The 25,764-nt window shown below is 56.7% G+C and overlaps 1 protein-coding gene across 2 annotated transcripts in view; it reads left to right on the forward strand.

The window, feature by feature from the left end:
- The window catches only part of CHD5 (chromodomain helicase DNA binding protein 5), a 156,682-nt gene that overhangs the window by 111,104 nt on the left and 19,814 nt on the right, over positions 1-25,764 (forward strand). For both annotated transcript variants that reach the window (XM_077976284.1, XM_015140724.3), the window contains 22 exons: positions 1,498-1,629; positions 1,722-1,830; positions 3,351-3,542; positions 3,628-3,828; positions 9,512-9,649; positions 9,739-9,860; positions 10,969-11,142; positions 11,513-11,654; positions 12,094-12,225; positions 14,908-15,025; positions 16,364-16,488; positions 17,602-17,833; positions 18,070-18,180; positions 18,461-18,633; positions 19,983-20,157; positions 20,771-20,863; positions 21,031-21,119; positions 21,454-21,587; positions 22,027-22,171; positions 22,578-22,737; positions 25,263-25,342; positions 25,598-25,730. In XM_077976284.1, the coding sequence (XP_077832410.1) occupies positions 1,498-1,629; positions 1,722-1,830; positions 3,351-3,542; positions 3,628-3,828; positions 9,512-9,649; positions 9,739-9,860; positions 10,969-11,142; positions 11,513-11,654; positions 12,094-12,225; positions 14,908-15,025; positions 16,364-16,488; positions 17,602-17,833; positions 18,070-18,180; positions 18,461-18,633; positions 19,983-20,157; positions 20,771-20,863; positions 21,031-21,119; positions 21,454-21,587; positions 22,027-22,171; positions 22,578-22,737; positions 25,263-25,342; positions 25,598-25,730 (3,110 nt within the window). The remainder of the gene's footprint in view (positions 1-1,497; positions 1,630-1,721; positions 1,831-3,350; positions 3,543-3,627; positions 3,829-9,511; positions 9,650-9,738; positions 9,861-10,968; positions 11,143-11,512; positions 11,655-12,093; positions 12,226-14,907; positions 15,026-16,363; positions 16,489-17,601; positions 17,834-18,069; positions 18,181-18,460; positions 18,634-19,982; positions 20,158-20,770; positions 20,864-21,030; positions 21,120-21,453; positions 21,588-22,026; positions 22,172-22,577; positions 22,738-25,262; positions 25,343-25,597; positions 25,731-25,764) is intronic.

The raw sequence follows: 25,764 nt of genomic DNA on the forward strand, positions 1-25,764 counted from the left end.
CCCCAGTGCCCCAGCAGCAGCTCTTCCTGGAGCAGTCTGGCAATTCCCTGGGATGCCTTAGCAATCAGAGGTTGCAGGAGGCTGGGACAAAGAGCCGGAGGCAGGAGGCCCGTGGGCTTTGGTTTTGATTTGGTGGGTGATGGGAACTCCTGCCGATTCTTGAGTTTAGGGGCTTGAGAACTGGTGGTGGCTGACAGATGGGCCTTGGGGTGGGGCCCAGAGTACCTGCTGTGTGGTGGCAGCTTGGAGCTTATGCTCCCCAACCTGGCTACCCTGTGGCCTCTGCCTTTGAGGGGCTTAGGATCGGTGGCCTCTGCCACTCAGTGCTTCTGGCTTCAGGCAGCTGTTGGGTAGAGCAGAGGTTAAGAGCCTGAAATGTTCAGATTTCAGTCCTGGCTCCCAACTGCTGGGCGTTGAGGCCCTTGTAGGGAACAGACTGCTGCACAGGTGACCGGAGCTTGCCAGAGGCTGGCTGTGGGCGGTCTTCAGAAGGAGGGGCGCGGAACTTGAAAAAGCTGCCCCTTCAACTATGGGACACCCACGTTTTTCCTCTCCAGACCTTCCTGAGAATGACCTTCAAGGGTCAGTTTCTGTGGGAACCTAATTCCCGGCAATGAATTGGCCTATGGTTTTCTACCTTTACTAAATTGCATGCTAAAAATATACATGGTAGTTCTTCTCTCTGCTCCAAAGTGGGACAGGTGAAGCTCCCCTGGATTTATTCCCCCAGTCTGCAAAACAATCAATTATGTGTTGGAAAACAAACAAACATCAGTTTCTGTGGTAACTGGGGATTGGTCTTTCTCTTTATGGCCCCCAGGCCCGCAGCAGCCGCTGCCCACCGGGTCTGTGTGCCTCCTCGCGCTGCTGTGTGGGGTAGCCATGCCCCGGCCCGGCCCTGCAGCACTCCTCTGGCCTGGTTGCCTTAGCCTGGGCAGGTGGGAGGCCCTGAGGACCCTCCCAGTGGCCAGAATCAAGCTGTGTGCTGCTGGGCTTGGCCACTGGGTCCTTGTGTCCCCGGAAGAGACCGCCTCACATGCAGGAATTGCGTCCTTATCTACTTTGCAGAGACGGCTCCTCACCCTGCATGGCCACTGCACAAGTCCTTCCCGTATTTTAAGTTAGAAAACTGAGTCCATTGGCAGGAAAGAGAACTTTCCAACTTAGAAATCCAGAACTCCTGTGAAAATCCAGATCCCGTGACAAATGGGATTCATGCCTGCCACAGAGGCGCACAGGATGCGGGAGGCTGGCTGGTTGCTCCTCTGTCAGCTGGCCTCCGTGTCCCTTTCTGGCTCTGCCCCGTCCCCCTCTCATTCGCTGTGTGGCCCCGGGCAAGCCGCTGCACCTCCCTGGAGCTTCTGCCCTCGTCCCCTCCTCCTGGCTGGGCCCAGCATCCGAGGCGACCCTGGGTGTGAGTGGCTCTGCATCCTGGCAGGTTCATCAAACCCGTGCTGTGACGCCCTGAGCGACCCACATCTGTTCACTGTGTTGCAGCTTTGACAAAAAGGGGGATGTGCACTACCTGATCAAGTGGAAAGACCTACCCTATGACCAGTGCACCTGGGAGATCGATGACATCGACATCCCCTACTACGACAACCTTAAGCAGGCCTACTGGGGCCACAGGTGGGCCGCAGGGATCCGGCTGCTGGGCACAGGCTGCCGGGGTCTGCTCCTGGGCTGAGCCTTGCTCACCTGCATCCTATGTCTTTTCCTAGGGAGCTGATGCTTGGGGAAGACACCAGGCTGCCCAAGAGGCTGCTCAAGAAGGGCAAGAAGCTGAGGGATGACAAGCAGGAGAAGCCGCCGGACACGCCCATTGTGGACGTGAGTTGTAGGGGGGCAGCAGTGGGTGGGGCTGCCAGGGCCTGCCCACCCCAGACTTGAATGTGCAGGGGGTGTGTGTTCTCAAAGGGACGTTTCCTTGGGCCCTCATGGCTTGTGCAGACAGTGTCATGCCCACGAGGGCTAGGACAGCTGCAAGGCCCCTCATAGCATTGTAGCTGACACGCTACTTACACACCACTCTCACCTGGGAGGAGACCCAACTCACTCAGCAGAGCTCTCTGGGTGTCCACTGGCGCCTGGCCCTGGGTTGGCTCTGAGGAGACGAGGGCCAATGAGCCCTGGGCATCTGTTTCAGAAGATGCACTGTCTTCTAGGGGCCCTTGGTGGGTATCCACAGAACACAGAGGGCCTGGCCTGGGACTATCAGGCGCCTGTCAGATGCCGAGGAAAGGCAGATGAGCCTGGTCCATTGGGAGGACTGCATGGGGCCAGTGACCTTGAGCAGGATCAAGAGGCAAATGGGCTGGGCATGGTGGCTCATGCCTGTAATCCTAGCACCATGGGAGGCTGGGGTGGGAGGGCCGCTTGAACCCAGAAGTTTGAGGCAACATAGTGAGATCCCACCTCTACATAAAATTTAAAAATTAGCCAGGCATGGTGCTGTGCCTGTGGTCCCAGCTACTAGGGAGGCTGAGGTAGGAGAATCCCTTGAGTCCAGGAAATTGAGGCTGCAGTGAGCGATGATCGTGCCACTGCACTCCAGCCTGGGCAACAGAGACTCAGTCTCAAAAAAAAAAAAAAAAAAAGGGCCGGGCGCGGTGGCTGAAGCCTGTAATCCCAGCACTTTGGGAGGCCGAGGCGGGCGGATCACAAGGTCAGGAGATCGAGACCACAGTGAAACCCCGTCTCTACTAAAAATACAAAAAATTAGCCGGGCGCGGTGGTGGGCGCCTGTAGTCCCAGCTACTCAGGAGGCTGAGGCAGGAGAATGGCGGGAACCCGGGAGGCGGAGCTTGCAGTGAGCCGAGATCGCGCCACTGCACTCCAGCCTGGGCAACAGCGTGAGACTCCGTCTCAAAAAAAAAAAAAAAAAAAAAAAAACAAATGTCAAATGCTTGGATCAAGTGGAGGAGCCAGTTATTGGGGGCATTGAGAGTGCCCCAGATAGATGTTCGTTTTGTTGTTCATCCAAAAAATAGTAAGTGACTACATGTCCCAGGCCCTGGATGGTGCTCAAGAGGAGGCAGTGAGCAGGACCAAGGTGGTGATGACAACCTGGGCTCAAAGTCAGAGAATTCAGCAGTTGGGAAATTTCCCTGATAGGGGAAGTACGGGGCTGCCATGGGAGGACACTGTGGGAGCACTTCAGCCAGGCTGGGAGTCAGGGAGGGCTTCCTAGAGGAAGAGGTATTCCATCCAAGAACCAGAGAAGAGTTACGGAGACAGACAGGAGAGGGAAGAGTGTTCCAGGCAGAAGGAATTGCATGTGCAAAGGTCTGTAGTGTGGACTCTGGTGGCCCAGGATCTGGGGCGTGTCTGAACCGCTGCCTCCCCTGCAGCCCACGGTCAAGTTCGACAAGCAGCCGTGGTACATCGACTCCACAGGCGGCACGCTGCACCCGTACCAGCTGGAGGGCCTCAACTGGCTGCGCTTCTCCTGGGCGCAGGGCACTGACACCATCCTGGCCGATGAGATGGGTCTGGGCAAGACGGTGCAGACCATCGTGTTCCTCTACTCCCTCTACAAGGAGGTGGGCAGGCGGGGCAGGTGGCCAGGAGGGGTGGCCGGTCCTGGCCGAGGGCAGCTGGTCTCACGGCATTGTCCCCTTTCTTCAGGGCCACTCCAAGGGGCCCTACCTGGTTAGTGCGCCCCTCTCCACCATCATCAACTGGGAACGCGAGTTTGAGATGTGGGCACCCGACTTCTATGTGGTCACCTACACGGGGGACAAGGAGAGCCGCTCGGTGATCCGGGAGAACGAGTTTTCCTTTGAGGACAATGCCATTCGGAGTGGGAAGAAGGTGTTCCGTATGAAGGTGAGGGCTCGCCATCCTTGGAAGGACGGTAGGAAGACCCTGGGTCTGGTTCAGGGACCACAGGTGCCCTGTCCTCCTTCGGGGTCCCTCAGCCTGGGAGGGCTACCGAGGCTGGCAGACTCCGAAGGACTTGTCCTAGAGGCTGAGTTCCCGCCATGTCAGTTTTCTGGGGCTCCTGTTAACGAAGTGTCACAGACGGGGTGGCTTCAAACAGCAGAGATGTATTCAGTCACAGTTCTGGAGGCTGGAGGTTGGAAATCAAGGGGAGGGCAGGGCGGCGTGCCTCTGAAGGCTCTAGGGGAGAATCCTCCCTTCCTCCTTCCAGCCTCCTGGTGGCGGCAGGAGTTCACTGGCCTGCAGCCGTCAAGTCAGTTTCTGCCTCTGTTAGCACATGGGGTTTTCCCCTTTGTGTCTGTTTCTCATCCTATAAAGACATCATTCATACTGGATTTAGGGCCCACCCTAATCTAATATGATCTCATCTTAGCTACTTATTTTATTTATTTATTTTTTTGAGACACTGTATCACCCAGGCTGGAGTGCAGTGGGGTGATCTCGACTCACTGCAACCTCCCCTTCCTGGGTTGAAGTGGTTCTCCCACCTCAGCCCCATGAGTAGTAGCTGGGACTCCAGGAGTGCGCCATCACGGTCGGCTAATTTTGTATTTTTTGGTGGAGACGGGTTTCACCATGTTGGCCAGGCTAGTCTTGAGCTCCTGAGCTCAAGTGATCTGCCCTTCTCGGCCTCCCAGAGTGCTGGGATTACAGGAGTGAGCCACTGTGCCTGGCCCCAGCTAATTATTATTATTATTATTATGAGACGGAGTCTCATTCTGCCGCTCAGGCTGGAGTGCAGTATGGCACGATCTCAGCTCGCTGCAACCTCTGCCTCCGAGTTCAAGCAATTCCCATGCCTCAGCCTCCAGAGTAGCTTGGATTGCAGGCATATGCCACAATGCCTAGCGAATTTTTTGTATTTTAGTAGAGACGGGGTTTCACCATGTTGCCCAGGCTGGTCTCGAACTCCTAAGCTCAGGCAATCTGCCTGCCTTGGCCTCCCAAATTGTTAAGATTACAAGTGCGAGCCACCATGCTCAGCCTATTATTATTATTATTATTATTTTGAGACAGGGTCTCACTCTGTCACCCAGGCTAGAGTGCCTTGATGTGATCATAGCTCACTGCAGCCTTGACCTCCAGGATCTGGGACTACAGGGACACACCACCACACCCAGCTAACTTTTACATTTTTTGTAGAGATGGGGTCTCCCTTATGTTGCTCAGGCTGGTCTGGTACTCCTGGGCTCAAGCGATCCTCCTGCCTCAGCCTCGCAAAGCATGGAGATTATAGGCATTGAGCCACCATGCCCAGACAACTAATTATGTCTGCAAAGACCCTATTTCCAAAAGAGCTTCTGGGTGGACATGAACGCTGGGGGGGACACTATTCAATGCAGTGCACCAGCTGTGTGACTTCGGGCAAGTCACATGGCCTCTCTGGGCCTCAGTGTTTTCTCAGCAAAATGGAGTTAACAGACACACACCCCACAGAGTCAAGTGAGTTAATAATCACGAGGTCTCATGGTGCCGTGAACCCTACGAGGTCTTGTTAAAGCACAGTCTCTGACCCAGCAGTGCTGGGGTGGGGCCCGAGTCTCTGCATTTCATTTTTTCTTTTCTTTTTTTTTTTTGAGACGGAGTTTCACTCTCGTTGCCCAGGCTGGAGTGCAATGGCACAATCTTGGCTCACCACAACCTCCGCCTCCCAGGTTCAAGCAATTCTCCTGCCTCAGCCTCCCTGGTAGCTGGGATTATAGGCATGTGCCACCATGCCCAGCTAATTTTGTATTTTTAGTAGAGACGGGGTTTCTCCATGTTGGTCAGGCTGGTCTCGAACTCCCGACCTCAGGTGATCCACTCGCCTCGGCCTCCCAAAGTGCTGGGATTATAGGCGTGAGCCACCACGCCCGGCCTTTTTTTTTTTTTTTTTTTTTTTTTGAGACCGAGTCTCGCTGTGTCGCCCAGGCTGGAGTGCAGTGGCGCGATCTCGGCTCACTGCAAGCTCCGTCTCCCGGGTTCACGCCATTCTCCCGCCTCAGCCTCCGAGTAGCTGGGACTACAGGCGCCCGCCACCACACCCGGCTAGTTTTTTGTATTTTTAGTAGAGACGGGGTTTCACCATGTTAGCCAGGATGGTCTCGATCTCCTGACCTTGTGATCCACCTGCCTCGGCCTCCCAAAGTGCTGGGATTACAGGCTTGAGCCACCGTGCCGGGCCTGCATTTCTTTTTCTTTTTTTTTTTTTTGAGATGGAGTCTCACTCCGTCACCAGGCTGGAGTGCAGTGGTGCGATCTCGGCTCACTGCAACCTCTGCCTCCCAGGTTCAAGCGATTCACCTGCCTCAGCCTCCCGAGTAGCTGGGACTACAGGTGTATCCCACCACACTCAGCCGCTTTTTGTATTTTTAGTAGAGACCGGGTTTCACATGTTGGCCAGGATGGTCTTGATCTCTTGACCTCATGATCTGCCTGCCTCAGCCTCCCAAAGTGCTGGGATTACAGGTGTGAGCTACCACGCCCGGCCCAGCCTCTGCATCTGTAAACACTCTCCACATTGAGGAGCGAGGACTTGCAGCCATTGGCCCCTAGAAAATGTCAGTGCTACAGCCTTGTTGGCTGGCGGATCCTCCCACATGCCCTCCGAGTCCCTTATGTCGGCCTCCTCCACTGTCTGCTGGCAGCTGTGGCTCTTAGAGATGCTCATAAACTGTTGAATGAGTGAATGAATCAATGATCCCACAGGTGACTTTGTAGATGGATTAGCCCCTGGTCATTAGACACAAAAAGAACCTCCCCTGAGCCATGCTGGGACCCTGCTGTGTGCCAGGCACTTTGCTGATTTGGCTCTTCTATTATATTTACTGTTTAATTATTTTATTATTAAAAGTTGTGGTAAAATACACATAATGTAAAACTTACCATCCTAACCATTTTTAAGAGTACAGTTCAGCTGGGCATGGTGGTGTGCACCTGTGGTCCTAGCTACTTGGGAGGCTGAGGCAGGAGGATTGCCTGAGCCCAGGAGTTCGAGGCTGGAGTGCGCCATGATTGTGTCTGTGAACAGCTGTTGCACTCTTTCGTGGACAACATAGTGAGACTCTGTCTCTTAAAAAAAACCAAAAAACAAAAAACAGCCAGGCACGGTGGCTCACGCCTGTGATCCCAGCACTTTGGGAGGCCAAGGCGGATGGATCACCTGTTTGGTCAGGAGTTTGAGACTAGCCTGGCCAACACGGTGAAATCCCATCTCTACTAAAAATACAAAAATTAGCCAGGCATGCTGGTGCACACCTGTAATCCCAGCTACTCAGGAGGCTGAGGCAGGAGAATTGCTTGAACCTGGGAGGCAGAGGTTGCAGTGAGCCGAGGTCGCGCCATTGCACTCCATCCTGGGCGACAAGAGCTAAATTCTATCTCAACAACAGCAACAACCAACCAAAAAAAAAAAAAAAAAAAAAAACCAGTTCAATAGTGTTAAGTACATTCACATTGTTATGCAACCAATCTCCAGCACTCTTTTCATCTTGTAGGAAGGAAACTGTGTCCCCATTAAACATGAACATCCCCACCACCTCCAGCCTCCGGCAGCCACCAGTTTACTGTCTGTCTGCACGAGGTTCACTACTCTGGGTACTCCATATAAGTAGAATTGGGAAGCATCTGTCGTTTTGCGACTGGCTCATTTCACTGAGCAGAATGTCCTTGAGGTTCATGCATGTTGTAGCACGGGTCAGAATTTCCTTCCAAGGCTGGAGAACATCCCATCACGTGGATAGACCACGTTTTGTTGATCTGTTCATCTGGTGATGGGCACTTGAGTTGCTTCTGGCTTTTAGTGATCGTCTAGGAATATGGGTGTGCAAATACCCCTTTGGGTCCCCGCTGTCACTTCTTTTGGGTATACCCCCAGAAGTGGAACTGCCGGATCATATGGTAATTCTATTTTTGATTTTTTGAGGAACAGACTTAGCTCTTTGAGTTCTCATAGCATTCTTCACCTAGATAGGCGAGGAGACCGAGGCTAAAAGATTGTGTGTAAACCCAGGTGCCATGTGTGGGCAAAGCCTGTGCTGCACAGCATCCTTGGCCCTCTCTGCTCTATCACAGGCATGTGGGCTGCTGGGAGAGGCAGGTTTGGTGCAGGACAGGACAGGCCTGCTTCACTGGGTGCGGGAGGGGAGCCCAATGCAAAATGAAAATGCAGGGCTCGCAGGCAAACAGCTTTTTGCTTTCTTCTGTGGTCTCTCTGTCAACATGCCAAGGTATTTTACATTTGTTTTCTTTTTTTCTTTTTTTTCTTTTGGAGACAGAGTCTCACTCTGTCACCCAGGCTAGAGTGCAGTGGTGTGATCTCGACTCACTGCAACCTCTGCCTCCTGGGTTCAAGTGATTCTCCTGCCTAAATTTGCATTTTAAAGTCGTGTTCCTTCAGGTGTGGGGATCCTCACCGGGAGAGTGCAGACCCTCACAGGCACCAGGCTCTGTCCTGGAACTTGGTGCATAAACCGTGTGCCTGGCTTCCCCTCCCCACCAGCACCCAGGCCCAGGCCCCCACCAGGGGGAGTAGGGGGACAGCGGTCACCAGGCAGGGGCAGGGGAGCAGGGGAATGAGAACCTGTCCCAGGGAGGCTCCACGTCTCCAGCATACACTCCACTGTCCCCTGGGATATTTGTTACAAAACACAAATTCAACAATAATTTGAAATTAATAATTTCAAATCAGCAACCTCAGGGCATTAAACCCCAAGTGCAGGGTCCGTTTCTCTGTTCATGTCTTGGCTCTGCCATTTATTAGCCACAGGGACTTGGGAGAGTGCTCCAGCCTGAGGCCCCGTGAGCTTTAAATGGGGATAAAAGGCCAGGTGCGGTGACTCATGCCTGTATTCCCAGTACATTGGGAGACTGAGGCAGGAGAATTGCTTGAGGCCAGGAGTTTGAAACCAGCCTGGTTAACATAGTGAGATCTCCTCTCTCCAAAAAACAAAAATAACCCTGGGGGCAGTGGGGGATAAAGGACACAGTTGAGCTCATGTTTTGTTCGGATGAGGTGAGAGTGGACAGGAAGAGTAATAAGCCCGGAGCCAGGGCTGGTTGAGGTGGCTCATGCCTGTAATCCCAACGCTTTGGGAGGTCGAGGCAGGCAGTTCACTTGAGTTCAGAAGTTTGAGACCAGCTTCGGCAACATGGTGAAACCCTGTCTCTACAAAAATGCAAAAATTAGCTGGGTGTGGTAATGCGTGCCTGTGGTCCCAGCTACCTGGGAGGCTGAGGTGGGAGGATTGCTGGAGCCACCTCACCTGGGAGGTGGAGGTTGCAGTGAGCTGTGATCGTGCCACTGCACTCCAGGCTGGGGGATGAGAGTAAGACCCTGTCTCACTGGTGTTGTTACGAGTGGAGGCCGTTTCTTCTCGTTCACACCACCCTCAGGGCTGTGCTCTGGGCCTCAGTTGATGCCCCTCTGCTTGGTGGCCAGCATCTGCCCCTCTGGTGCTAGGCTGGCCGGCCCAGAGCTCCCTGGAGCCTTTGTGTGTTCCTGTGCACACCTCCTTGGCTCTTTGTCTCCTGGGACTGTGATCCGCTCTGCTCCCAGCTGTCTCCTCCCCAATGCCCCTCTTTTCTCCAGAAAGAAGTGCAGATCAAATTCCATGTGCTGCTCACCTCCTATGAGCTCATCACCATCGACCAGGCCATCCTGGGCTCCATTGAGTGGGCCTGCCTGGTGGTAGATGAGGCCCACCGCCTCAAGAACAACCAGTCCAAGGTAGGTGGCGCCGGCCGCCAGACCCCAGAGCTGCCCAGGGCGAGGGGCCGCCCAGAGCCCCCTGATGGGCCCCCCTCTCCTCCCCTCAGTTTTTTAGGGTCTTAAACAGCTACAAGATTGATTACAAGCTGCTGCTGACGGGGACTCCCCTGCAGAACAACCTGGAGGAGCTGTTCCATCTCCTCAACTTCCTCACTCCAGAGAGGTTCAAGTGAGTCACCTGGATCCGGCCAGGGAGGTGGTGGTGGGGCTGGGGTGGCCCCAGTGAAGACAGATCAGTAGCCCATCCTGGCTGTGAGACCTGCTCAGCCGTTCCTTCCTCATCAGTAAAAAGGGAGTGTTAGCGACGTCCCCGCTTTGACCTCCCGCAGAAGCAGGGTGTTGGGGTGGGTGGCGTGGGTACACGGGAGTGTTTGGTAAATATCAACCGCTGCTAATTCCACGACTTCCTTAGCTCTGCCCTAGACCACCCAAGGCTCCTCCTGGACTACTGTCCCTGCCTGCACTCCCCTGGCAGGTTCCTTTCCCTCTGCTGAGACCCCAGTGACTCACATGGGCAACCGTGGTGGAGGCAGAGGCAAGCTCCCAGGTGGCCAGAACCCACTGCCCCAGCCTCCTCATCTTCACCTACCTCCACTTGCCTGCTCAGAATGGGGCGTTCAGGGTGCAGAGTGTCGATTGTGGAATCAGGAGATGTAGTTTTTTTTTTTTTTTAAGAAACAGTCTCACTCTTGTCGCCTAGGCCAGAGTGCAGTGGCTTGATTTCAGTTCACTGCAACCTCCACCTCCTGGGTTCAAGCTATTCTCCTGACTCAGCCTCCCGAGTAGCTAGGATTACAGGCATGTGTCACCATGCCCAACTAATTTTTGTGTATTTTTAGTAGAGATGGGGTTTCACCATATTGGCCAGGCTGGTCTTGAACTCCCGACCTCAGGTGATCCGCCCATCTCGGCCTCCCAAAGTGTTGGGATTACAGGCGTGAGCCACCAGGAGATGTAGATTTGAGGGCAGGTTTTGGCAAAGCTGGACTGTATCAACTTGGGCACTCATCAGACTCAGTTTCCTCATCTATTATCTGGGTAATAGAGAGCTCCTGTCCTGGACGGTTTTGAGGATGGAAAGGTGTCCAGTGTGGCTGAGGAAAAGAGGGCTGTGATGTGTAGAGGTGACAAGGCTTAGAAATTGAGATGATACCTGGGGCAATGCCAGGGCTCCCTGGTTCACCAGCCAGCCAGCCTACATGGGCTGGGCGCTCTGCACCCTGCCTCCCCTGCCCCGGTCCTCTGCTCCTGGCTGTTATCCTAGCTTTTTGTTGCAGCAACCTGGAGGGCTTCCTGGAGGAGTTTGCTGACATCTCCAAGGAAGACCAGATCAAGAAGCTACATGACCTGCTGGGGCCGCACATGCTCAGGCGGCTCAAGGCTGACGTGTTCAAGAACATGCCAGCCAAGACCGAGCTCATCGTCCGGGTGGAGCTGAGTCAGATGCAGAAGTGAGTGGTGGGCTGAGCCCGGAGCAGCCTGTGCACGCCCTTTCCCCTGGGCTGCTCTCCTGGGTCGCTTCCCAGGTGGGTGGAGGGCTCTTCAGTCTCACTGAGGCCTGGGCTCGTGCTTTGCATACACTTTCTTCGTGGGGCCTCTTCTCAGGTTTTAGTGACCAGCATTTGGGCCACCTGAGTGCTAGCAGTGTCCCCCAGTCACTTACAGGGGGACTCCAGGCTGGTGGCTTCACCTCTTGGGGGTCCCTTGGGTCTCTCTGTAAATGGGTGCTTGGCCACCAGCTTCCAGCCCCACTGCAGAGCGGAGAGAGCCCTCTCGGAGGTGGGTCTGACCCAGCCTGCCTTTCCTCGTGCCCTGCTGCAGGAAGTACTACAAGTTCATCCTCACGCGGAACTTTGAGGCGCTGAACTCCAAGGGGGGCGGGAACCAAGTATCGCTGCTCAATATCATGATGGACCTGAAGAAGTGCTGCAACCACCCCTACCTCTTCCCTGTGGCTGCTGTGGTAGGTTTCCCTGGCCATCATGGCAGCTTCTCTATGGCTGCCGTGGTAGGTGCCTGTGGCCGCCATAGTGGGTGCCTGTGGCTGCTGTGGTAGGTTCCCCTGGCCATTGTGGCGATGCTGTCATGGTAGGTTTCCCTGGCCATCATGGAAGGTTGCCTGTGGCCACTCTGGTAGGTGCTGGGGAACTTAACGTGGAACCCGCTGCTGTGGTAGGGCTGGCACAGCTGTGAGCCCTGCCTGGGAACAGGGGGCCTGGAGCCAGGGCCATGGGACCCACGGTCTGCCCCGCACTGTGGAGCCTGGCTCGGGTGTGGGCCTTATGTTCAGCAGGCAGACAGGCCATCACCCCATTGCTCGGCACTTGCCTGTTCCCTGCGGCCCCTTTGGTGCAGTCAGAGAGGGGAGCCCGCCAACGCCCCACCTCCTGCTGTGTCTGCAGGAGGCCCCTGTCTTGCCCAATGGCTCCTACGATGGAAGCTCCCTGGTGAAGTCTTCAGGGAAGCTCATGCTGCTGCAGAAGATGCTGAAGAAACTGCGGGACGAGGGGCACCGTGTGCTCATCTTCTCCCAGGTGCGCTGCCCCTGCCCAGCCCCGCCGCAGCTCCACACCCCACAGAGAGCATCCTGCCCTGATGCTTGGGGGCACAAACTTGCTGGCACCCTTCAGGACCCAGTGCTGTTCCCATGGGGGTCACGTGACTGTGTGTCAGGGGTCACGCTCCCGTGCTCTGGCATGATGCAGCTGAGGAGCTCAGAGCACAGTTGCCATGAAGAGCAGCATCTACCCGCACCTGCCCTTCTGGTCTGCATGTCCAGGCTGGTAGACAGCCCCCTCGTCCCCTGCAGCTTGGTTTCTCATTAAGGTGGGGCCTTGGGGTACGGTTGGGAGGAACTTCTCTCTCCAATAGGCCCTGAGGGGCTACTGGCACCTGGCTTGTTGGCTTGGAGGCAGGGCTGCCGGCTCAGGTGTGTTCATTTCTTTCTGCATCCCTTTGTTTGCGTCTGTCATAGTCAGGCTCTGTGCTGGCACATGGTGCAGGGACCAGTGATCTAGTCCCTGTCCTCAAGCTGCTCAGTCTACTGTGGGAGACAGCTCAAGGGACAGGTACCTGACCCTGTGGTCAGCTCTGTGTTGGAGGCCACAGTGATGATCCTACAGGGTCATGGGGCTAAAAATGCTCCTCTTCTGGGCTGACTGAGCCAGGCCCCTTGCTCAAACCCAGAGTCTGGGCTATGGCTCCTTGTGCACAAACATCAACTGGAAGCAGCGTCCGCCGCCTGCAGCCCCAGGTCACCCTGCTGGGCTGCTTCAGCGCGAAGAATACTGGAAAGCAGGGCAAGTTTGAGACCAGCGGCCGAGCCGAGGAGTGGCTAGAGTGGAGATGGATCCACACCCCCCAGTACCTCGGTACGAACACGAGACGCAAGTCTGGTCAGAGGCCTTGAGATACCCAATAATGGGAACCACACAGCTTCCAGAAATGTGCACGCGGGGCAAGCGGCAGAGACGGGACCCTCCTGCCCAAAATGAGCCTATGAACCCCAATTCCACACCCATACAAAAGTGAATGCCAAGACATCCCCCAAAGCAATAAATAGAATCCAAGAAAGAAAATAGGGGCTGGGGCCGGGCGCGGTGGCTCATGCCTGTAATCCCAGCACTTTGGGAGGCCGAGACGGGCGGATCACGAGGTCAGGAGATCGAGACCATCCTGGCTGACACGGTGAAACCCCGCCTCTACTAAAAATACAAAAAAAAAAAAAAAAAAAATTAGCTGGGTGCAGTAGCAGGCACCTGTAGTCCCAGCTACACGGGAGGCTGAGGCAGGAGAATGGCGTGAATCCGGGAGGCGGAGCTTGCAGTGAGCAGAGATCCGACCACTGCACTCCAGCCTGGGTGACAGAGCGAGACTCTGTCTCAAAAAAAAAAAAAAAAGAAAATAGGGGCTGAGTGCAGTGGCTCACCCTGTAATCCCAGCGACTTGGGAGGTTGAGGCAGGAGGATTGCTTGAGCCCAGGAGTTGAAGGTTGCAGTGAGCTATGATCTTGTCACTTCAGTCCAGTCTGAGGGACAGAGCAAGACCCTGTCTCTTGAGAGAGAGAGAGAGAGAGAGAGAGAATAGGATAGCCTGAAAAGACTTTATGTAGACGTGTTTAGTATCCTCAAAAATGATGAAGTAATTGACACCCTAAAATAAAGAAGAAATTAAGCAAAAGCAGGAAGAACTGAAATAGGAACAACTGGATAGAAACATGCATGAAATTGAGATAAAACATTTCAACAGACTGGACAGCCTCTGAACACTGTTGAAGAGAACTTATTGATGAATTGGAACCTGGTGCTGAGGCATTTCCCCAGAATGCAGTATACAGAGACAAAGATAAAACAGAGAGAACATGGAAGACACCTTGAGATGCTCCAACAATCATCCAATTGGAGTTGCAGAAAAAAGAGAAAAAATGGTGAAGAAGCTGGATTTGTTGAGAGTTTGCAGACCTGGAGAGAGATGTGAGGTCTCAGATCTGGAGTGCATTCTGGAGTACCAAGCAAGATAAATAGAAATAAATGAACCCTTAGACACTTTAGAACCCCTAGGTACTTTAGACCTAGTACCTACGAAATAAGGGCAACCAGATCGTTCTCCGTCGTCTTAACAACAACAGGTGGCAGGGACCGTGGCAAAATCTCCAGTGCACTGAGGGAAAATGTGTGCTGATAGTTTTATATCCAGCTAAACTCTCTCTCTCTCGAGAATAAGGGGAATTACACGGGGTCATGGGAGCTTAGAAGGGACAGCCTTTCTTTTCTCATGGGGAGGAGTGAAATCAGGGAAGACATCACAGAGGTGATGTTTGTGTTCCCTAGGCAGGAGGGGGGTGGGTATTCCAGAAAGAGAGTCAGGTAGTTTGGAATGGCTGGGGGCTGTGAAGGAGCACTAGTCCAGCAGAGCCTCGAATACAGGGCGAGAAGATGGAACTTCATTCTGTGTGGTGGGAGCAGGGGAGGCTCGTGTCAGAGCCCTGATTTAGGCAAGTGGCTGCGGGGCTGGGCAGGAGGATGGATTAGCTCCGCGGGGTGAAGTTGGAAGCTTCGTTCTTCCCCAGAGTCCTGCGTTGGGCCTGCCTGGGACCCAGCTGAGTCCCCACCTAGCAGGCGGCTCTCTCCCTCCCCTGGCTGTGGCAGGGTCCCTGCCCATGGCCCATGGGGCCCCTTGCTCCTTGGCAGTTCCTCACGTGCCCGTCTCACCTGCAGATGACCAAGATGCTGGACCTCCTGGAGGACTTCCTGGAGTACGAAGGCTACAAGTATGAGAGGATTGATGGTGGCATCACCGGGGGCCTCCGACAGGAGGCGATCGACAGATTCAACGGTAACCCCATCCCGCCCAAGGGTTCTGATTGAGACCCCTTTTTGGCCTCTTCTCCCAGGCCTGCTTCTTAGCCAGGCCACCCAGCCAATGGTGTGTAAGCAGAGCCACGAACAGCTGAAGACAGCAGGCCAGTCCCAGGCCTCGGCAGCTTCCCCTGAGCTTCCAGTGTTAAAAGGATTCCTCCCATGGAATCGGAGTTCTGAGGGGCCCAGCAGATAACACCTGCTGGGAATGGAGTTAGACAATGAGAAAGGCAGACGGGGGCCTCTAATATTGACACCAGGTAAGGCCCAGTTACAAGTGGTGTTGGACAGAGCCTGCCGTATGGCAAATGGTGGCAGGAGATACAGAGATGCATGTGCTACCTGGGGCCACTTCCAGAGGCAGGAGAGAGTGAAACGGCCGGGCCACACACGATCAGGTTCTTCCCCCAGAGTCACCCATGCTCGGTGTTCCCTGGCTGGGAAGGAGAGACGAGGGCAGAGGCGAGGAGGGTCTTGCCAGTGGAGCTTCTCCTGTAGCAAAGGAAACTACTAGAGTGGGAAGCAGTCAGCTGCACGCTTCAGTAGCTAGTTTGCAGCAAATAGTAACAAGCTTTGTTTCCCTGGGGCATCAGCCCTTAGAAAGGGGCTGGGCCATGCTCTCCAAACGCCCGAAGCAGTGATTCCTTTTGCACACTCGTGCCAGAGAGCCAGGAGGAATAGCAAGTTCAGAGTTTCCGGGTCTAGACGTGGCCCAGCCACATGTGGAAGCAGGAGTGGCTGAAGCCCTGGGTGTGCCGGGGGCCTGTTTGCAGCTCCAGTGGGGGCTGTGGTCAGTCCCAGGTCACTGCAGGGCCCCGAGAGGCTGAGAACCTGCCATCCTGTGACAGGGTTGCCCAGTGGGGTGGGACCCCAGGCCCCGGAGCTGTGCCCCTGAGTTTTCCCGGGCTGCCCTGGCAGCATCGGTGGGCTAAGGGAAGCCAGGGGTGGGAAGCTCGGGGGACATGGAGGACTGAGCTCTCTGGGCTCTGCTTGTACTTTGCTGGCGGCTTGCACTTTGTTTTTTGCTCATCTGGGCTTTGAAAATTGACCTCCTCGTTCCAGTGACCTCCCACTGGGCCAGGGCTCAGAGCACGCTGGGGGCTAAGTGGGCTTGGGCAGGCCTCCCCTCTGGCTCCCCTGAGTGCAGCTGTGGCCACCTGTCTCTGATGGAGTCTCCGGCTTTGTCCTTCTCTGCCAGGGACCTGTTGCTGCAGTTCCTTCCCTCTGTTCTCCCCACCTCCTTTCTGCCACGCCCGTCTCCCCGCCCAAGGTACACCCCCACAAACACCCCCATCTGCTGGCCTCTCTTTTTCAGCCCCCGGGGCCCAGCAATTCTGCTTCCTCCTTTCAACCCGGGCAGGCGGCCTGGGCATCAATCTGGCCACAGCCGACACTGTCATCATCTACGACTCGGACTGGAACCCGCACAATGACATCCAGGTCTGTGCCGCTGCCACCCGTCACCCTCCCAGGGGGACTCTCATCCCGGGCCTCAGGCAGGTTCTGTCCTTCATGCCCTACTGGCCATGGCCCCCTCACCTACCCTGCTGCTGTGGGCCTCCGTCCCCTATGGAGTCTCGGCCCCAAGACGGGCCCTGGGAGTGAGTGGAAGCTCATCCCTCCAGCTCCGTCCTTGTCCAGAGGAGGAAGCAGGCTTGGAGAGGGCAGGGAGAAGGCAGGGGAAGTGTCCCGGGGCACACAGCAGTTCGTCGGGGCCTCTGATCTGGTCTTTCCCATGCTCAGGACCAAGGAGGGAGGCAGGAAGAGGGAGCCCTGGGACCCAGAGGGGCACCCATTTTGGAGGGGGCGGGGAGCAGAGAGTGGGGCCTGTGGGAGGTGAGTAGGGGAGGATGAGATAGTGCAGGGGGCAGATGGGGCTGATAAGGAAGGATGGAAGGGCTGCAGGGGGAGGGGCTATGGGAATAGAGCCACCCTCGTGTCCCTGGCCACCCCTCTCGGGCACTGGGACACACACATCGAACGCTTACAAATGTAGGGGAACACATACAAATTGATGTCTCTCATTCACGAGTGTGTGCGCCCATGCACACAGATACACACGGCCACACCCAGGTCACCTCATGCAGGGCCGCACAGAGGCACTTCTTTGTGTGATATTGGGCAGATTCAGCTCCTTGCTGCCCTCAGAAGGTGGCTGCGCGCCTCCAGCACATGGTCTTGTGGTCCCATTAGTGGTTCGCTCACAGGGAAATGCAGCCTCCTCCTACCTCCCCATGGCCCCCATGAAGCTCTGTGTAGCTTCAGTTACACTCAGCACACTGGCCGTGTCATCCCTCCCACACTCTTGCACACCTGCAGTCCTGCCTGCTTCCACTGGCTGGGAGTTTTTCTACTCCAAACCCAGCCTGGCACCCAGGCTCGTGGGAGGCTCCGCAGTCAGGGAGGGAGCCCAGCTGCAGGGGTGCACGCACCACATGCCTTTGCCTACACAGTCATGCACCCCATTCCATGCTCTTGAGCTCATTGGTGTGAACCCTTCCATTGCCTGGAGCCCTGGGTGAGCCACGGGTGCTGAGGTGCAGGTCTCCCCAGGCCTTCAGCCGCGCCCACCGCATCGGCCAGAACAAGAAGGTGATGATCTACCGCTTCGTGACTCGGGCCTCAGTGGAGGAGCGCATTACGCAGGTGGCCAAGCGCAAGATGATGCTCACCCACCTGGTGGTGCGACCTGGTCTCGGCTCCAAGTCGGGGTCCATGACCAAGCAGGAGCTGGATGACATTCTCAAGTTCGGCACAGAGGAGCTCTTCAAAGACGACGTGGAGGGTGGGCCTCTGTTCCGAGGGAGCATGGCGGGGCCTGGGGTGGTCCCACTGAGACACCCATCCAGGGCTTGCTGGGGTCCCTGCCCGCTCCAACACACAGCCTCTCTCCTGCACCCCCAACCTGTGTCTGCTGGCCAGGACAGCCCAGGGTGGTGTCTGCCCGTCAACCCTGCAGCCGTCTGTGCTCCTGCAGCCGTCTGTGCTCCTGCACCAGTGCTCTCCTCCTCTGTCTGACAGGCATGATGTCTCAGGGCCAGAGGCCGGTCACACCCATCCCTGATGTCCAGTCCTCCAAAGGGGGGAACTTGGCTGCCAGTGCAAAGAAGAAGCACGGTAGCACCCCACCAGGTAGGGGTCAACCCAGCCTAGTCTCAGCTCCTCCTGCGGCCAGGTGGCTGCTCCTGCAGAGGAGGGGTTCCTCGACCCACCCTCATTTGAGTGTCCTGGGACTGCCGGGTGGACGGGGAGCGGAGCTGTGACAGCGCGGTTTCCTCTGTCTGGTCACCACGCCTCTCAGCTGCAGCCCCTGGTGGGGATGGGAAGGGCCATTGTTCGGAGTCTGTTCCCGGGTCCCCGGGGCTGGATCAGGGCAGTCTTTGTCCCCACACTGCACTTGCCTGCTCCCCAGGTGACAACAAGGACGTGGAGGACAGCAGTGTGATCCACTATGACGATGCAGCCATCTCCAAGCTGCTGGACCGGAACCAGGACGCTACAGACGACACGGAGCTACAGAACATGAACGAGTACCTGAGCTCCTTCAAGGTGGCGCAGTACGTGGTGCGCGAGGAGGACGGCGTGGTAAGGTCCCAGCCTGCCCTCCTTCCGCAGCCCCGCCCTCCACTGTGCCCACGCCTTCCACTGTGACCCCGCCCTCCTGCCACAGCCAGCCCCCCAAGCTGTGACCCCGCCCTCCAGCCTCAGCCCCCTCCTCCAGCCGCAGCCCCGCCCTCCCTGCTATGACCCCGCACTCCAGCCTCAGCGCCCCCTCCAGCCGCAGCCCTGCCCTCCCTGCTGTGACCCCACACTCCAGCGTGTGCTCCGCTCTCCAGCCACGTGCTCAGCCGTCCCCGCAGGGGCCCTGTCGCCCCACCCGTGGGCTCAGGACTAGGCATAGCAGTGAGGGAAGGGACGGAGGCAGTGTTGAGGGCAGTACAACTACATGGACTGGCCACTGCCCTTGCACACATCAGCCGCCTGCTCCGTGGCATCATCCCGGGTCCAGTCCAGCTTCCCCACTCTGAAGTGCAAGCTGATCTGCCACCCCGTTGCACAGAGCCCTGTGCCCAGAGTCTGGTTTCAGTCCCTACCCGGCTGCACCCTCCCAGCCCTTCCTCAGGGCCTGCATCTCAGCCCTGCACCTGGACTGCCAACATTCCAGAACGCCCTACACTTTTCTTTTTTTTTTTTTTCCTGAAATGGAGTCTCGCTCTGTCGCCCAGGCTGGAGTGCAGTGGCACAATATCGGCTCACTGCAACCAACGCCTCCCAGGTTTAAGTGATTCTCGTGCCTCAGCCTCACAAGTAGCTGGGATTACTGGTGTGCACCACCACAACCGTCTAATTTTTGTGTTTTTAGTAGAGACAGGACTTCGCCATGTTGGCCAGGCTGGTGTCGAACTCCTGACCTCAGGTGATCCACCTGCCTCGGCCTCCCAAAGTTCTGGGATTACAGGAATGAGCCACCATGCCTGGTCTGCCCCACGCTTTTCTCCCTTCTCTACTAGGCAAAGCCCATCTGTCCCCAAGGGGCTCCTTGTGGGTCTGTCCTGGGGGCCTTTCCTTTTCCTCCTCTGCTCCCCAGCCCTCTGCAGACCCAGTGAGCCCATGACCTTTCCCTTTGAAACCAGCAGCCTCCTGAGGGCAGGCACGGGAGCTTATTCAACTCAGTACCCCTGTCCTTGGCCCGAGGCCAGGAAATACTTGCTTTGTGAATGGATGAATGAATAAATGATTGACTGGATAGGGGCAGGGAGAGGAAGGTCAGCTAGGGCTGGGGTGATCAGAGAAGGCTTCCTGGAGTAGGCAGGCCATCCCATTAATCCTTGAGCCCCAAGCGGGCAAAGGGCAGGTCAGGTGGAGGCAGCCTGAGGCTTCCGGGAGGGCAGAGATGGCCGCTCCTATGGAGCCTGTGGTGCTGGCTTCCCCAGGAGGAGGTGGAGCGGGAAATCATCAAGCAGGAGGAGAATGTGGACCCCGACTACTGGGAGAAGCTGCTGCGGCACCACTACGAGCAGCAGCAGGAGGACCTGGCCCGCAACCTGGGCAAGGGCAAGCGCATCCGCAAGCAGGTCAACTACAACGACGCCTCCCAGGAGGACCAGGGTGCGTGCCCGGACGGAGGGACTGGTGCCCCTCGCCCAGAGGTGGAGGGTAGGGCAGGATTCTGTCAGGGCATCCCTGTGCAGAACCCCCGGGAGGTGCGGGCCGGGAGAGCTGGGCGAGTGTGGCAGGAGGGATGGTGCCCCATACCCAGAGGCGGAGGGCGGGGCAGGATTCTGTCGGGGCATCCCTGTGCAGGACACCCCCGGAGGTGTGGGCCAGGAACGCTGGGCGGCGCTGGTTGGAGCTGGGAGGCAGCTTTTTGGAGGAAAGGGGACTGGGGGCAGGTGCAGAGGTGTTGGGTGTTTGGGGGAACAAGGTGTGGCATCAGTTCAGTGACTTCACCGCTGCCCGTGACGTGGCCTTGGGCAAGCCCCATGTCCACAGAACAGTGCAGTACGTGTAATGTGTGGGTACACATAACCCTTAGTGTATCATGTGGTGGTGCTGGGATTATTAAATGAACCCACAGGAAGTAGGTGGGCCATTGTCATTGTCACTGCTGTCTTACGGAGCTGGGGGGCAGTGGCTCGGCAGGGCCCTGGGCATGCTTGAACTTGAGGGTGGGCTTTGCTTGTACAGCTCACTCCATGCCCCTCTGTCTGGCCCTCTGCAGAGTGGCAGGACGAGCTCTCCGATAACCAGTCAGAATATTCCATTGGCTCCGAGGATGAGGACGAGGACTTTGAAGAGAGGCCAGAAGGGCAGAGTGAGTCTCAGTGTTAGTGGTCTGGGCTACTGCTGAGGGCACGTCAGGGGAGCTGATGGCAGCAGGGGCGGGGCTGGTCTGGGGTGCTGCTGTCCTTGGGGGTCAGAAGAGGGGGGTCAGGAATCTCTGGGCTCCCACCTGAGGAGCTGTGGCGGGCTGCTCCCCAGGTGGACGACGACAATCCCGGAGGCAGCTGAAGAGTGACAGGGACAAACCCCTGCCCCCGCTTCTCGCCCGAGTTGGTGGCAACATTGAGGTGGGGCCTGTCTGTTCCTGCACCTCTTTCTGCCCCCGCTTCCTGCTGCCCCTGGGGTATGGAGGAGGGCTGGGACACTGCCCAGGGTCTCATGCCAGGTAGAGGTGGGGCTGGGACAGAACTTGGTCTGGTCTTCGCCGTCAGGGTCCTGCCCCAGGTGGAGGCCCTGCCTTCTCTGTGCCCCCTTCCTGCCTTCTCTGTGCCCCCTTCCTGCCTTCTCTGTGCCCCCTTCCTGCCTTCTCTTCCTCCCATGCTTTTCTTCCCCCATCCCAGAATCCTCCGCCCCCACCCTGTCTCTGTCCTGGGCTCATACTCCCGCTCTCCACCCGCCCAGGTGCTGGGCTTCAACGCCCGACAGCGGAAGGCCTTCCTGAACGCCATCATGCGCTGGGGCATGCCCCCCCAGGACGCCTTCAACTCCCACTGGCTGGTGCGGGACCTTCGAGGGAAGAGCGAGAAGGAGTTTAGGTAAAGGGGCTAGGTGGTGGCCCAGGGTGTGGCCACCTGTCCCTGAGTAGGGCAGGGTCCTGCGGGGGAGCCCTACGGAGGGCAGCATTTGCTCCCACCAGGATGAGGCCGTCTGGAAAGTTCACTGCCATTTGGTCTTTGGGTGGCTGGAGTCCTGATGTCGGGCAGGGCTGATTTGCAGAAACTACTGACCAGTTGGTTTGGACCAGTGGTTGTTATGGCAGCGAGGAAGATCCCGGTCACCCAGGGCCAGGGCTGTCCTAGGAGTTCCCCTTGCCAGGGAGGCCCTCTCTGTCCTTTCCCGGGCCTGGCCCAGGCCTGACTGGGAGCGGGGTGATGGCTGATGATCATCCAGGAGTCCCCCGGGGTCCCGCCTGCCCTCTCAGAGAGTTCTTGCTGGCCCCCCACTCCCTGAGCCCCAGTCCCCCCGCCACCCCAGAGCCTATGTGTCCCTCTTCATGCGGCACCTGTGTGAGCCGGGGGCGGACGGTGCGGAGACCTTCGCAGATGGCGTGCCCCGGGAGGGCCTCTCCAGGCAGCACGTGCTGACGCGCATCGGGGTCATGTCACTAGTTAGGAAGAAGGTGGGTGAGTAGCTCTCTGTAGGGCCCTTCCTGGTGGCTGCCTGGGCTCCTGCTGCTGTCCCTTGGGGGTCAGTGGTCAGAAAACAAGTGCCTGTCTCAGGCCACATAGCCGCCCAGGGTCTGAGTCAGGCCAGAGGGACTGACCTGGAAAGCCTTTCTGGGTGAGGGGCCTGTGGGGTGGAGGTCAGGATGGTGGATTACGTACAGTGGGAGGACACACGGGGTAGGAGGGTGGGCAGGGGAGCTTGTGGTCGGGAGGGGCCTGGCTTGGCCAGCCTTGGGCGGCGGCAGCAGCTACCCCAAGCCTGTGACACCTTCAGCCGCCCGGCTGCCCTGAGGCTCTTAGGGCTGAGCTGCCACCACTGCCCTCCCTCTTTCCCTCCCGCCTTCCTTCCCACCACCCCAGGTTCAGGAGTTTGAGCATGTCAACGGGAAGTACAGCACCCCAGACTTGATCCCTGAGGGGCCCGAGGGCAAGAAGCCAGGCGAGGTGATCTCCTCGGACCCCAACACACCAGTGCCCGCCAGCCCTGCCCACCTCCCGCCAGCCCCGCTGAGCCTGCCAGGTCTGTGGGCTGGGCGGGCCGGGGAGGGCACCGGGGTCATGGAAAGTGGCAAGGTCACAGCAACCCCCTAGTCTAACCCACACCCCACAGAAGACGGCCTCTCTTTCCCTCAAAGCCTCTGTTTGCTGAAATGTCACTCTCCAGAGAGTTTTTCATTTTAATGACAGTTTTGAGATATAATTTATATACCTACTACAAAATTCACTCTTGAAAAACTGGCTGGGCCCAGTGGCTAACACCTGTAATGCTAGCACTTTAGGAGGCCGAGGCGAGAGGATCACCTGAGCTCAGGAGTTTGAGACCAACGTGGCCAACATGTTGAAACCCCGTCTCCACTAAAAATACAAAAGATTAGCTGAGTGTGGTGGCACATGCCTGTAGTCTCAGCTACTCGGGAGGCTGAGGCAGGAGAATCGCTTGAACCTGGGAAGCGGAGGTTGCAGTGAGCCAAGATCACACCACTGCACTCCAGCCTGGGGGGACAGAGCAAGACTCCATCTAAAAAAAAAAAAAAGTACTATTCAGTGATTTCTAGTATATTTGCAGGGTGTACAACCATCGCCACTGGCTAAAGCTGGAATGTTTTCATTCCCCTGAAAAAGAAACCCTATACCCATTAGCAGCCACTGCCTATCCCCCGACACCAGGCCTGAGCAGCCACTAACCCGCTAACCTGCTTCCTGTCTCGGGATTTCTCAATGCTGGGTGTTTCATGCGTATGGCACCACACGGTGTGTGAGGCTTTGTGTCTGGCTTTTTTTTTTTTTTGGAGTCTCGCTCTGTCGCCCAGGCTGGAGTGCAGTGGTACAATCTTGGCTCACTGCAAGCTCCGCCTCCCAGGTTCATGCCATTCTCTGCATCAGCCTCCCGAGTAGCTGGGACTACAGGTGCCCACCACCACACCCGGCTAACTTTTTGTATTTTTAGTAGAGACGGGATTTCACCGTAGCCAGGATGGTCTCGATCTCCTGATGTTGTGATCCGCCTGCCTCGGCCTCCCAAAGTGCTGGGATTACAGGCGTGAGCCACCGCGCCTGGCGGAGTTTCGCTCTTGTTGTCTAGGCTGGAGTGCAATGGTGTGATCTCGGCTCGCTGCAACCTCTGCCGCCCAGGTTCAAGCCATCCTGCCTCAGCTTCCCGAGTAGCTGGGATTACAGGTGCCTGCCACCACCCGGCTAATTTTTGTATTTTTAGTAGAGATGGGGTTTCGCCATGTTGGCCAGGCTGGTCTTGAACTCCTGACCTCAGGTGATCCACCCACCTCAGCCTCCCAACGTGTTGGAATTACAGGCGTGAGCCACTGCGCCTGGCCGGTATCATTTTCTTGTATGGATTTACTGCATTTTGCTTATCCATTGCTCTGTCGATAGATTTTGGGTTGTTTCTACTTTTTGGCTACTGTGAATAATGCTGGTGTATTTCACGTTTTTGTGTGGACATAGGTTTTGAGTTCTTTTGGGCAGATATCTAGGAATGGAATTGCTGGGCCATGTGATAACTCTGTTTTCCCTTTTGAGAAACTACTAGACTGTTTTCGAAGTAGCTATACCATTTTATGTTCCTGCTGGTATTGTGCGAGAGTCCCGGGTTCTCCACGTCATCAGCAGTACTTGTTCTCTGCCTTCATGGTTCTAGCTGTTCTGGGAGCGTGAGGTGGTGTCTCACTGTGGTTCCGATTGGCATTTCCCTGGGCCAAGGACGTTGAGTGTGGTTTCGTGTGCTTATTGGCTATTTGTAGACTTGTAGAAATGTCTTTTCAGATGCTTTGCACACTTAATTGGGTCATTTGTGCCCAAGTGTCTCTTTGGTGATCTAGGTGTTTATTTGGGTGAAGCAAATGCCTGTTAAATACCTAGTCCCTCAGTTGGGCCTCACAGGCCTGGGGCGGACATAGCTATCCCCCTGGTGATGGGTGAGGCCAGGCCCTGAGAAGCTGCGCCTCCAAGCACAAGGGAGCCCTTGGAGGTGGACACATCTTGGTTTGCTTCTTGGCTTTGGCTGAACTCTGTCTAACCTTGGGCAAGTCACCTAACTTCCGTGAGCCTCCGCTTTCCTAGCTGTGCCCACCTCCCAGGGCTTCTCAGAGCTGCATAAGTGACCAGCACTTTGCAGTATGTCGGCGGCTGACTTGGCAGGGAGGAAACTCACACCCTCTCCAGTGGCACACAGCCAGCCAGCCTGCCCAAAAGCTAGGACCAGACCAGGCGGCGTGGCTCCCAATCTGGGCCTCCGTCTGCCTCACTTCCCTGCCTCCAGATGAGCAGCCACTGCTGTGTGCGGCCCTGTCCCGACAGCCCCTCACTTTGGTCTCACTGGGTTCAAGGTCCTCCAAACATTACTAAATCATAGGCCTGGCCTGGCCTCTCTGACTTAGCCAGGGATCTGCCTGTCTCTCCTGGAGGTGCTTGGCTGCAATGGAGCCTCCTGAAGGCCAAGCCCCACCTCTCCTCTCTGCCACCCCACTCCCTGCCCTACCCCTTCCCATTTGAGCCCACCTGTCTCACCTCTTTCCCTTGATCTTTCAGACAAAATGGAAGCACAGCTGGGCTACATGGATGAGAAGGACCCGGGGATGCAGAAGCCAAAGAAGCCCCTAGAAGTCCAGGTGTGGAACGTGCTGGTGTCTGGGTCTGTGGTGTATGTGGGGTGGAGGTTGGGTCTGGGGACCTTCTCAGGCCCTGCACAGCAAGGTGGAACCCAAGCCTCCTGGCTCCCTTTTCGGGGCTCTGAGTCCGGAGGAGCAGACTGGGAACAAGCAATGGGAGCCAGGAGACTGGGTTCGCAGCCCAGCGCACGTTCCCCGCCCTCTGTTCCTGGTAAGGCCCCAGGCCCTGCAGTTCTCCTGGCTTCCCCTCTGCAGGCCCTTCCAGCTGCCTTGGACAGAGTGGAGGGCGAGGACAAGCACGAGAGCCCAGCCAGCAAGGAGAGAGCCCGAGAGGAGCGGCCAGAGGAGACGGAGAAGGCCCCGCCCTCCCCGGAGCAGCTGCCGAGAGGTTGGGCTTCCTGCAGTCTGCCCACCCCAGTGCC

The sequence above is a fragment of the Macaca mulatta genome, chromosome 1 (genome assembly GCF_049350105.2).
Source record: "Macaca mulatta isolate MMU2019108-1 chromosome 1, T2T-MMU8v2.0, whole genome shotgun sequence".
Taxonomy (NCBI): Eukaryota; Metazoa; Chordata; class Mammalia; order Primates; family Cercopithecidae; genus Macaca; species Macaca mulatta.